Below are 13,028 nucleotides of genomic sequence, written 5' to 3'. Positions count from 1 at the left end.
CATTTGGTGCACAGTGGAGCTGTTTAACATATTAACATAAGAAACTGTTTATTCATTATGTGTTTGATACTGAGTTTCTAAGCAGGGACAGATTAGAGAACCCTCCTTCATTCATTCAAAGACATCCAATGAGACAAACTTCTGAATATTTCAATATTTCATTCATGATTTCGTTTAAGAAATGGAGGAGAAAGTAAGAAATGTACAACTGATGATTTCTAAAGCTCAAGTTGATGAAGTTGAGTTTAGTTTCAGTTTCCTCTCACATGAGATGAAGGAATAAAGCAAAGACGCTGGATTTAGTGAACGTTCTGCATTTCTGCTCGAACCCAAACACCTTAGTGATTAATCTTAATCCATTAATCAACTTTGCAACGTGTCTCTTAATCTCTCATGACTCTGAAGCTTTTTTCAACACACCAGCCAGAAGAGGGTCAGTCCAGGGTCTAGACGTGGATCTTTCTGGCACTGATGATGGTTGCTTTCTCATCTCGCAGGTTCTCGCGGATCGTGGCTACACCGAGATCAGCAACTGGTCAGTCCTGCTTGACGTCCACTACATATGAAACTTTATACAGACATTCATCGTCCTCAGAAGAAGAATCCTACTGATCTGGTGACTTTTAGCGTCACCTTTTTTATCTGCTCATGACCAGCTGTCTGCAAAGCTAGTGACATTCCCCATGAGTATCGGCTGTACTCTCAACTACACGCTCATGCGTATGAGCATGCCGACACGCCGAGCTAGGCTGATGGCCACGGTAAACATCACACCTGCTAAACATCTGCATGTGCAGCCTCACAGAGCTGCAGAAACATGAAGATTAATTGTTGACTTGATGCACAGGTTGGTAATCCTGGCATCACCACGACTGATAAACACACACCAACACTCCGTTCCCACCTGTACGGTGTAGCTCCCGACTGTGGTGGCACGCCGAGATCTCGCCGTCCTGGAGCCCTGCCTGCCCGCCACCAGGAAGAGCTCAGCCAGCCGCTGCTCCATCAGGCTGGCAAAGCTCTGATAGTTGTCCTCGAGGGAGGAGCTGTCCACATCCTGGATCACTGCGAGGAGACACGACAGAGGAGGGATTCAGGGGGTAAAGAGGCGTTCAGGAAGGCGAAAGAGGAGAGAGGGGGGACGGAGGCGAGATTTGGAGATAGTGGAGGAGAAGGAAGGAGGAGGAGGAGGAGGAGGAGACACACAACAGATGGAGGAGATGAGGGGGATATTAGAGAGAACTGGATGATCGTCCCTTCATTTAAGATCTGCTCATCCAGAAACCTCTATTACAGCTGCAGCGACACACACACACACACACACACACACACACACACACACACACACACACAGGTGCTAGCATCAATCTTGCTACCGAGTGTGTCTCTTACTGGAGGCTTTAAGTGAGACGGAGCAGTGGACAGACTTCACACACACACACACACACACACACACACACACACACACATTCACTTCAGCATCGTTCACACTCCGGCCCTGATGTGATGTGAAGCGATCTCTCCCTCCGCCCCAGTCAGGAAGCTGTGAATTATACATCAATAGGTTTTCCCGGGAACAGAGCGGCTGAAGACACTCTGAGAGCGCGGCGGGCGGCTGAGGAGGGTGGAGGTGGTGGAGGTGGTGGAGGTGGTGGTGTGGTTGTGGTGGGTTATAGGGAGGAAAGAGAGCCAATACTATTCTGCTGAATCGCACAACAGCGAGCGCCCGGGCATTTAACTAACTGCTGTTTTGTCCGATCGATGCAGCTCTCGATTACCGCTGATCACCCAGCAGTGCTTTTGTCTGTGTGTGTGTGTGTGTGTGTGTGCGTGTGTGAGCATGCACAACAGCAGTTTACCTGTTATCACCCAATAGTTTTTGGTTGCCATCGATGTGTTGAGATTATGGTATTCAAGAGCTGAAGAGAGGAAGAAAGAGGAAAGTTTCAGATGTTTGCAGCTTTCTGTGAAACCGCCTGAATCTGAGAGAGCAGACTGTGTTAAGATGTGACACGCGTCATATTTTTACACAATTTTCTGAAAACTTAACATACAAATGTGAAGAGAGGCCAATGGATGCTCAAACAAGTCACCTGTGACGACGCCCACCTGTCAATCAAAGCGTCCACGCTCTTAATGCTGCATAACTTTAAGCCTTAATATAATGTGAACAGGTGAGTTGTATATAAATTCACCCTCAGTACAGTTGTCATGAACGGGGAAATTAGCTACAGAGACCAAAACTGTTTTTTGTACCAGGCTGTAAACATGTTTATTTCTGCTGTGAAGTTGGACATTTGGACATGGGGACTTATGGAGACTGACTCACTTCTGGAGCCAGACTCAAGTTTGAGGAATTACAGTGTGGGCTTCATTTCCCAGCCATGGAGGTTGCTGCTCAGGTCCGATTTTTTGATTAGCCAGGAGGTGGAAGAAGCATTCAGAAACCACAAGTAGGTGCGTGACGTCTTTGCCTATTTTTGGATTTGACAGGAGTCGGGTTAGAGTGCTGAGATGGGGGCGGTTTCATAACGGCTCTTCAGAAATCTACGAATGACGTCACAGAGACGACGTCCATGTTTTATACAGTCCATGGTACGTCACAGAGACGACGTCCATGTTTTATACAGTCCATGGTAACATCATGGCTGGACCAGTCAGGGCTTACTGAGTTATGTTTTATATCTACATAACTAGGAAATGCTTTAAATGAATGTTCAGACACTTCCACTTTTATTTTTCTTTACTGGGGCAAAAATGTTCCTACTAAACATAAACCATTAAGTGACTACATTTCCCACAAAGGGAGACACAAACCACACACTCACCTACTCAGAAACCATCCAGTACCCAGCCCCAGGTCTTTAGTGTGTCTGGGCTCCTACACGTTGATCATTTCAGTCGAATCTTTAATGTTCTCATACACAGAACAACGCAGGACAGTGAGGAACACGGTAACCTTGGACAAACTTTCCTCAAACTTCTCGCTGGTATAACCTCCGTCAGCAGGCAGGAGAGAGAGACGCTCTGCAGAGCACGAGGATTTTATAACTGAACTATCACCAGGACGCACACATTGAATTTGACTGCGTGGAAATATGACCGCAGATGATGAACAGAGGCATTAACATGAGACTCCTGTTGGGCTTTAAGAGGAGTTTACTGTGCTGCAGCTGTTCTGTTACTGAGCAGAGGAGTGAAGAATGTCTTTCACATTATTATAAGTATTGGCTGTGGAATAAAAACCATCAGTAATAATTCTAAATGTTTATGTTGAGATGACACAGGGTCCTCATAAATCCCGAGGTCCCTGTAGGGACACTGTTAAATCTTAGATTGCTATGAGGACTCGGACTTCTCTCCCTGAGATACAGAGCTGCCGTTTAGTTTGTGTTTAGGAAAGAGAACGCCATTTTGATCATCACTACGGTAACTGCGCTGTCTCACTCCCTCGACACAGCAGACAGGTACGTGACATCGGAAACATTTCTCCTAGTTTGTGGATTAATTTCTGGACGTAGAGCAGAGAGTTGTGTCATTGTCCTGAGGACGGACAGACGAGCCGGAGAGGACAGCTTCTTCGTCATGTCGTGACAGGCGTATTGATGAATCTTCCGTTCTCCTTGGCCGAGCTTCAATAAACCTTTTAGCAGAAGACATCTTGGACTCTTGTCCGCAACGACCAGGATACGCAGAGTGATCCCTTCTCTGGGTGTGTTCTCTAAAGTTACGGTAAGTCATTTCAAGCTGTAACTTGATTTGATTCCTTTGGCCTGAGCACTTTGTTCAATAATGTTCAATAAGGAGTCCAATGTCCGTACGCAGGCAAATGTTACCTCCTCCAGTGAACGACGTCTGTTGTTCCCCGTTGGTGGAACGTCCTACCAGTTCCTACAGATCAGGGGCGTCCCTCTCTACCTTCACAGACCTCCTGAAGACCTCCAGCTCTTCAGTGAGGACCTCCTCTGCAACACTACCAACACATGGACATGACTTGTTTGTGATGACGATTTAAGGACATAGAGTAGTTGTGGCATTATTCCGAGACGGACAGGACAGGACAGCTTCTTCAGCATCGAGGCGGTGTCATGTCATGACAGCTATATTAATAAATCCTCCGTCTTCCGTCCAAGCCTCTTGGACTTTCCTATTTGGTCACATCAACTCTTCTAGTATTAATCAAACTGTGACAAACTAAGTCACCCACAGTGGACCGGAGACTTTCACGGCCTCTGGGGGGCTTGTTATGTCTTCTGTTTTTTAAAGAAAGATGTACAGAGGAGCAGATTTTTAGCACTGGTCCTTGGCACCGATGACCAAATCCAATTAAACACTCCCTGTCAGGTCTCATTATCCACCTTTACTGTCTCAGCTCTCACTGTGTTCCTTCCTCTATCCATCTACGCATCCGACTGTACCTGCCTCGTTCTCTACCTGTCAGCTCATTCATTTCCTAAAACGCCTGTTCCTCCGCGTCCGTCCAACTGTCTCCTTCTGTCTTTATCTACCTATCATCGCTCTCTCACTCCGTCGACCTCTTTCTGTGTCCTATTCATCCGTCAACCTATCTTTCCTTATTTCCCGTCCGCCTGTTTCACCGTCTGTCTCCACCTAACTCCTCCGAGCTGGCTGCCTGCCGAGAATAGTGTTCAGCTCCGGTCAATGGTGTCTGTCTGTCTGTCTGTCTGTCTGTCTGTCTGTCTGTCTGTCTGTAACTTCTGCAACACAAGCCGGGATTAAACAGTGCTGAGGTGTTCAGGCTCAGACACACTCAGCGTCTTTTAGAGAATCAGCTCAACGACAAATCCAGACGATTTCATTAACAGCAGCTGGAGAGTTTGGTTGCATAATTCCAAAAAAAGGAGAGAAGAAATATGAAAATCTCACAATAAATTCATGTCAGATGATGGTTTTAAAGGATGATGTCATTCTATGATACTGTACGATCTGTCTGCAGCGCCGAGCTCATTCATCCTTATGGAAGATATAAAAAACCCACCGGTTTCTGAAGATGTGACGTTCATATATTTATGTCGTTTAATACTTTTTTCTAACAAACCATAAACTCTCAGCCGGACATTTTGTAGCTGGTGGACAGAAACATATCTTTGGCCTTTCATGTTGATTTATTGGCTGACATATACAGTCAGAGCAATGCATCTGCAATGAGCTAATATTGGCTGATTTAAAGGTCAAGCTCCGGCACACACACACACACGGCTGACATGCACATCGTTCTGTTTATTCTGCAGCGAGCGTCTGCTACAAGCCAACGCGTTCACACAGTTGCAGTCATCAGCTGTGGAAAGTTGAATACATTTGTTGGCACTCTTTTGAGTTCATTATCTTATGTTTGCTTTGAACGTCATCGTGATTATTAATATTTACATGTGTGCGTTGCTTACTTCTTGCGTGTATTGAGTGGCAGTGTGTAGTTTCTGTTGTGATTCTGACTTGGCACACTTAAACACACCTGTGTGGAAGTAATTAACAGGGTGGGACCAGAGCGACGGGACATCGTCACCCGGGCCAGAAACACTTTAACTGGCCAAGAGGGAGAGGGAAGCAGCCGGACACACCGAGGCGAGCTACGTGCAGCCTGGGCGAACTGTCCAGACATCACGTAAGTATGGTAAAGGGTGAAGGATGGAGTGTAGGCTTAGGGCTACTGTTGGTGGAAGTGACGGAGCTGACGGAGTCACAAGAGTCTCAGCACCATAAAAAACACAAAATGTATTATATATATAGATAATTTGCAACTTGAGTCTGCCTCTTGGGTCTTGGGACACACTGCAGACCTCCACCAGGCCTCGGTTACATGCTGCAGACATGGAGGCAGCTGTCCGCATACACTCCTCTGCACACAAACAGACAGTGGAGGTCGATATTCAGACGAGGATCGATCATCACAGTCAATGTGTCTGTACCAATACAAACTCCTGTAACCACAGATGTGTTTGTGATGTTCAGCCATTGTTTGGCAGATTATTAATCTACTTTATCATTTCATATGATTCTATAATGGTCCGCTCATTATTTCACCATTACCAGGAGAGGCGGTTCTGTGATGTGAGGAGCGTTTGGATGTGACCATGTGAAGTGTGATGTTTTAGCCCTTTGGGTGTCGAGTGCACGCACAAATAGATACTAATCTAATCTCACCAGGCTAAAATTAGCAAATTCAGAGGGCATGGACAACAGTTTGCCGATGGCATGATTCAGATGATGGGAGCTGTACAGCTGTTTGCCCTTTTACAATCTCACAGATGGCATTAGAGGCTGCAGTGGAATACAAACAGAGCTGGAGTGGCTCATCTATGGAGTCTATGGTCTTTTCATGAGGCAGATGATGGAATAATGGTAAATAAAAAACAAGCTCAATGGCTGTAAATTGGTCTATACGAACCGTGTGGGGAATCCTGATGGCACATCCTAAATTTCAACAATATAAAGTGTTCAGGACCTTTTCTGCCTCCTAAAACATTAATATGAACAGTTAAATGTTTGTTTTTTTGGCCTTTTCAAGCTTTATTTCTGACAGACAGCTGAAGAGTGACAGGAGTGACATGCGGGAAACAGCCACAGGTCGGATTCGAACCCTGGGCTTCTGCAGCGAGGACTGAACCTTCGCACACGGGCCAGTTAAATGTTTATAATGAACTTTTAAATTGAATTTACCTGCAAAATATTCACCTACTATATCCAATCCTTGTGACAACAGCACAGTTCTCTAAGCTCTGGGTTTAAGGTTCCATCTATCTTCCTCTTATTCAGGGTTCGGTCGTGGTGGAAACAGATTCAGCAGATGTCCTTCTGCCCAGTAACGCATCCCAGAGGAGGATCCCGAGGCGTTCCCAGGATATGTAGTCCCTCCAATGGGTTCTGGGTCTGCCACGAAGCCTCCTCCCAGTCGGACATGCCCAGAACACCTCCAAAGGAAGGTGTCCTGATCAGATGTTGAACCACCTCAGCTGGCTCAACGTGAAGGATCAGCTGGCTCTACTCTGTACTCCCTCCGGATGTCCAAGCTCCTTACCGTATCTCTAAGGGCTGAGCCACCAGCCAGAGGAAGCTCAGTTCGGCCACATGTATCCACAGTTAAATTATTCTTTTGGTCACTACACAAAGCTCATGACCACAGGTGAGGGTTGGAAAGTAGATGGACTGGAAAATCCAGAGCTTCACACATGCATTCAAACATATATCATAGTATCTTCCTTAAGGATGTTTCAACGAGGAACGAACCAGCGACCCTCTGATCACTGTTGACCAAAAGTTATGTAGTATTGCAATAACTCTCCTTCAAGCTCAATTTAGGTCTCCAGAAAAATATCATGAATGTATTTGGAAAAGCAAATTAGCATTATATAAATGTATTTTGCAGGAGGCCCTGTTGAAATCTGAGTCAAACAAAAGCAGGTCAAACATACGCTAAGTCATGAATCATGCATCGCCCTGCAGTGGACTCCATGGTTCTCAGTAGTTGTTACATATGGCTATGTAAGTATGTACCAGCCCAGTAGCACACTACTACATGGAATAAAACTGTTATGTAACTATAAAATCAGACAACAAACAGCAGCAGTGGACGTATCATTGGGAAAACTCCAACCCAGCCTTGCTGGTACAGTATCTTTGTTCCTCTTGTGTAATATTGGTAGTCCTCCATCTATCCTACCTGCAACCTTTGTCTGACTAAGACTAAAATAAATCTCTGAACGCAAACGTCTTTTTTTAGGATTCAAGCTCAGCTCTGTACACTTTTTCCCTTCCTGCTGCATAAAAACGAGGAACAGGGAGGTGGTTTCTACAGTATCTTTGTAGTGTTTTTAAGACAATCCTCCACAGCCTGGGAGTAACACTACAGCTAGCAAGAAAAAATGATGACTCCCTCACACTTTCTTGGCAGATTAGTGGGTTTATGCAAGATGCACATCAGCAACTCTCCAAGTCTATTAGTGTGGTCTTTAGGAAGAAAGTTAGAAAGATTTCTGCATCTAAAAAGTCACATTTTCAACGATGAACGGTGACAGTAGGACAACATGTCAGATCAGTGGAATCTCAACATCAATCCCGCTCTGCGTTGTACTTCAGTTCTCTATAGATGAAGTTTTACAACTAGGTTCAGGAACAAGGACCACGCCTCGAACTCTAAGTTCACCTTAGCCGTTCACTCCCTCTTCAACGCTGTTTTCACCCCGACAGTGACAACCGAGATCTTACATCCAAACCGTGGATCGAGCGTTCCCTCCCTCAACGCTTCAGACAAAGACGAAATTCTCAGATTCCCGAAGTCTTCGCATACTCCTCGTGATCCCTGCCAAGCAGCCCCCATTCCTATTCCTTCCACCCTCCATCCCTCCATCCCTTCTTCCCTCCCACATCATCTCAGTGCATCCTTTTCCATCACTTGCAATGAACCTGTCTAAACTTAAATCTACACTGGCGTGGTCCTTGTTGGTGAATGTTGATTTGGATGAAACTCTTAAACTGGCACACCCACATGATGTTGTTTGTTGTTCCTGACGTGTCACTACAGCATTTAGCTGAACGTTACAAATTGCTGTTTGTGTTCACAGATAGATTGCTCATTTTCATTTTCACTCGCAGCCCTCTGTGAATAATTACAAATGCATCATAACTGTCCAGCAGTTCCTCTGAGAAGATGGCTTGGAGGTACATCAAGTGAATGAGTATTAAGCACCCCGACTGTAATTTGTTGGCTAGACACCATTAATTCTGGGTTAGGCAATTGCAGCCAAGTCTTTATGTGTAGCAATAAGAGCAGAGCAACCGTGTGTTGTTGTGATTGCTCAGAAATGAGCAATGAGTGAGAGATGAATTGTCCGAGAGCAGTGACGCCAACTCATGTAGCTGCTGGCTGCTCAAACTATCCAGACGAAGAAGTTTCTCGATGACCTCACTTCTTAGAGTGCGTCGTAATATCTGACCTTTTATTTCATTTTTACAAATGTTCACTGGCATAAAGAAAAATTAAAATATGTGAAATGGAGGTTCAAACGCTCACGGGTCAATGCAGCCTTCTCATTTTCTCACTCACTGATATCCAGCCATGCAGAAGATAGTTTTTGTTTTATTTACTCGAGTTTTGAAATATCCATTTATGAGATTTCTGCTTCTCCCCAGTAAAATGTTGGTGGATGGAAACATGTTTTTCCAGAAGCAATCCCAATTCATCTGCATAATCCACAGGACATCTTTGGTAGGTAAGAGCTCCAAACTTAATCTCATTCATACCGAGGAAAACCAAACCTAAACTATCTGCATGGTGAATGTTTATATTTTGAAGGGGTCCATTTCATCTGTGCACAGAAGACTATGAGCTACAAAACAAGTAGCAACCTCCAGGGCTTTGAAAATTGAAATGAAGCCAACAGTTCCTCTAACGTCCACTTGAGGCTGGCTCCAGAAGTGAGTCAGTCTCCATAAGTCCCCATGTCCAAATGTCCAACTTCACAGCAGAAATAAACATGTTTACAGCCTGGTACAAAAAACAGTTTTGGTCTCTGTAGCTAATTTCCCCGTTCATGACAACTGTACTGAGGGTGAATTTATATACAACTCACCTGTTCACATTATATTAAGGCTTAAAGTTATGCAGGATTAAGAGCGTGGACTTGTTTCATTCAGCCCGTGCTGGCTCCACCCATGCCCATCTTTGCCCAATCTAGGATTATAAAGAAGTTGGTGGAGCCACCACACTAAGCAGATACTACATCTATGTTTTATCCAGTCTCTGCTACAAAATGGATGCTTTGCAACTGTTTTATGATGAAAGAAACTGATTTAGCACATTTGTTAGGTCCACAGGGCAGCGTCACTAAGAATCAATTTGTTAGCCACTGTAGACCAGCTTAAGAATGACTGCACAGCAGAGATGAGGTCAGCTAATCATCATTAATTATATCTTTGTGTACTTACGCTCAGCGATGACCAGGGGAGGGTAGAACAGAAAGTATCCCACCAGCTCCGCGGTCAGCTGGTTGAGGAGGCCGCTGGAGATGGTCCCGTTAAGGATGGCGTCCTGGTTCTTCACCACGTACACCAGAGAGACTGACGGAGAGCCCGGCTCCTGGGACACACTCTGGATCTAAACACACAAACATGTGACTTTAATATTTAATTTCACGCAATATTAGACTGATTTTTCCAATTCTTTATTTATAGCAAACACATAAACAGGCAGCAGAGGGCCTATGCATAATTCAACCATTCATAAGGAAATATCTAATGCTTTCATAGAAATGTCCATAAAGAATGCATAACAGAGCTCCAGACACAGCATGACACTTTGAATGACCAATTTTTATGTTTTTTTCTTCATATCCTATAATAAGACCTGTGCGGCACTCTGAAAATAATGTGACTGAGTCACCACAGTAAAGTGGATGATGATACGAGATACCAGGAATTCCCATCACATTCGTCCACCAGTGTTAATATTTCAGAGGATGAATTATGAATGGACCCTATATCTGCTTCTGCTTGCTGAGACCTACTTTATGATCACGATGGTGTGTGCATGTATATCCTGGAGTCATGAGAGAATCTTGAAAGCCAGAGAAGAAAGAAATGAGAAAGGGAACAAAAATATCTGAAAGGGTTTGATGGTGTCTCTGGAAATAAACTGCCTCCTCCTCAAAGTGTAAACTGCCGCCCAACCTGTTGGACATTTGTGAGCAATTTTCAGTTTTTGCATCCATTTGTAGTAAAACACTTCCAGTGTGGAGCCCGAAACGTGCCTGATTAGCACGCGACATGGAAATGTGACTGTGACTGTCCGTGAACCCGTGCAGTACCTCCACGGTGAGCCTGTTGTAGGCCTCCAGCACTTTGTCCTGAGCCTCCTCGAAGGCGTTTTCCAGCCTCTGTTCCAACATCTGGACAAAGCTGCAGGAGTAGACGTTATCTGTCGGGCCGACGAACCTCAACACTGGAGGGAAAAGAAAGAAAATCATATTTAGATACATAGAAAATTACATCTATTAAAAAAATAAAATAAAATCTACCAAGTCATGATTCTTATATCTCTCTAATGAAGGATATATATTTGATTTGTATTTGTTTTATACACCATGTAAAATGAATGCGTTATAAATTCTTACCATAACAAAATAAATCAGTGTCATCTGCATAAAAAATTTCTATTCTGATGTTTTGGAAACTTGCATACATACTGTACATAAACAATAATGGGCCTAGCACTGAGCCTTGAGGAACTAACCTTCAATGTTTTTTATATTATTTTAATTCATTCATTATTAATTATTGCAACATGTTAACTATTTTCCAGGTAGCTACTTAATTGAGTGTTCAACCCCTCTGATGACATATCTTTCTAAGATTAGCCCACTGTATATTCATTATCACAGCTCAGGTTTTCAGCTCCATCGATGACAGTAAAGTAGTTTCATTGATTCTACAAACCACATAGGATATTATTGCTATGCTAATAATACAGTGACAGTTCAAGCAGTTTGATACAAATGCATCTATGGCAGCAACAACTGGGAAAAAGCTGGGGAAGGCGAAATTATTTTGAGACTCTAAAACAATCTACTTCATCAAGCTGTATCTGGAATGTGCATCTGTGTCTCTGGTGTTAATGAAAGTAGCGCTCCAGATAGATGCCGTCTGTGCCACAGAGAAAGAGGATTATCTCCACTATCTAGAATGAGAACAATAAAAAAGAGCGACGGTTTATCAGCGCTGCGTAGCTCCGCAGCAGGAAGGAGCAGGGTAAACAATATTGAGTCCATCAGCAGATTATGGAGGATGTTATTAATGTTGTCTCAGTACTTTTACCGCAGTCGATCTACGCTCTTTTCAAAAACCTACAAAAAAAAAAAAAGGCTGGGACAATATTCTGACCTAAATTCAAACACCAGTGCTCGTGAGTGCAGGGTACTCCTCCAAAAAAGACTCCAACATCGTTCACTGGGCTCATAGTCTGCAACGCAAACAGTGTTGACCTACTTGGTAATCTTATGCAAATTGTGCTTCAGCTGGTAAATAGTCATATGCTGTATTAATGGTTCATGAGCTGGATTGGAGAGTGGAAGGTACTTTATACTCAGGTATCTTTACAGAAGAGTACATCACACTGCAAGCAGAGTACATTGTTCCCATTTGGTGATTAAAGCCTCTTCATTTAGGATTTTAGGAAACAAGCCCGAAGGTGAAGGCTTTAAAAGCGACGTAAAAATAAATAAGTCTTTCTCCGTGTTCACCAGATAATTGCTAACTTTGTCTGCCGTTTGGGGCTGGGCAGGCGTCGTACGGGTTGGCATCACTAAAAATCCTGCTGGATTCAAGCTCGATAAGTTATACATTAAAGTAGCATAAAACCAAAACAATGAGCAAAAAGACACTAAAACACAATGTAGAGCTGGGTCATTAGTCGCTATGAGCACCGTCGTTTACATTACATGAAACCGATTAGTGTGATGGCTCTAAGAATCAGCTGCTTTAAACGTCGCTGTGTAAGATAGAAAGATAATATAACATTCATTAGTTTGTTTTCATTAGTCTGTAATCACCTGAATATAAAAATCAAAAGAGTCCAGAGCGTCATTAAGGACCCGTCCCACCCCGAACACATCCTCTTTTTAAAGTTCTGTGTTTTACAATTGTACTTAACAAAGATTTTCTCTTATATTCACTGTGTTTTTGTTGCCTTCATATCTACAGTGACAGTGGCTCCTCTTCCATGGACAGTTTTCTACAGTAGCCCTGAGCAGACAAACTAAAAACTGATCTAGATATTTGCTTTTTAGGCTTTTTACGTGAATGTGGCAGCCTGAATTTTTCCTACGTTATAAACATTCATTTAGTTGCAATTTGCAACTTCACCTCTAGGTGGCACTAAATCCTAAACACACACACACACACACACACACACACACACACACACACACACACTGGACCTTTAAATTGATGCAAATATTGAACACCATTTGACCAACAGTTTAAAAACTAATTTGTTTCCAATCTGCACGTATATCTTT

The 13,028-nt window shown here is 43.6% G+C and overlaps 2 protein-coding genes across 4 annotated transcripts in view; both read right to left on the bottom strand.

The window, feature by feature from the left end:
* Positions 1-13,028, bottom strand: part of herc56.1 (HECT and RLD domain containing E3 ubiquitin protein ligase 56.1) — an 820,440-nt gene that overhangs the window by 612,002 nt on the left and 195,410 nt on the right. The window lies entirely within an intron of this gene.
* The window catches only part of kiaa1549la (KIAA1549-like a), a 93,719-nt gene that overhangs the window by 36,028 nt on the left and 44,663 nt on the right, over positions 1-13,028 (bottom strand). For all 3 annotated transcript variants that reach the window (XM_019261410.2, XM_019261411.2, XM_027272328.1), the window contains exons 6-9: positions 10,821-10,954; positions 9,943-10,111; positions 1,860-1,919; positions 905-1,065 (exon numbers count right to left, since the gene is read on the bottom strand). In XM_019261410.2, the coding sequence (XP_019116955.2) occupies positions 905-1,065; positions 1,860-1,919; positions 9,943-10,111; positions 10,821-10,954 (524 nt within the window). The remainder of the gene's footprint in view (positions 1-904; positions 1,066-1,859; positions 1,920-9,942; positions 10,112-10,820; positions 10,955-13,028) is intronic.

This window comes from Larimichthys crocea, chromosome XX (genome assembly GCF_000972845.2).
Source record: "Larimichthys crocea isolate SSNF chromosome XX, L_crocea_2.0, whole genome shotgun sequence".
NCBI lineage: Eukaryota > Metazoa > Chordata > Actinopteri > Sciaenidae > Larimichthys > Larimichthys crocea.
This window is presented reverse-complemented; position numbering and strand designations above follow the sequence as displayed.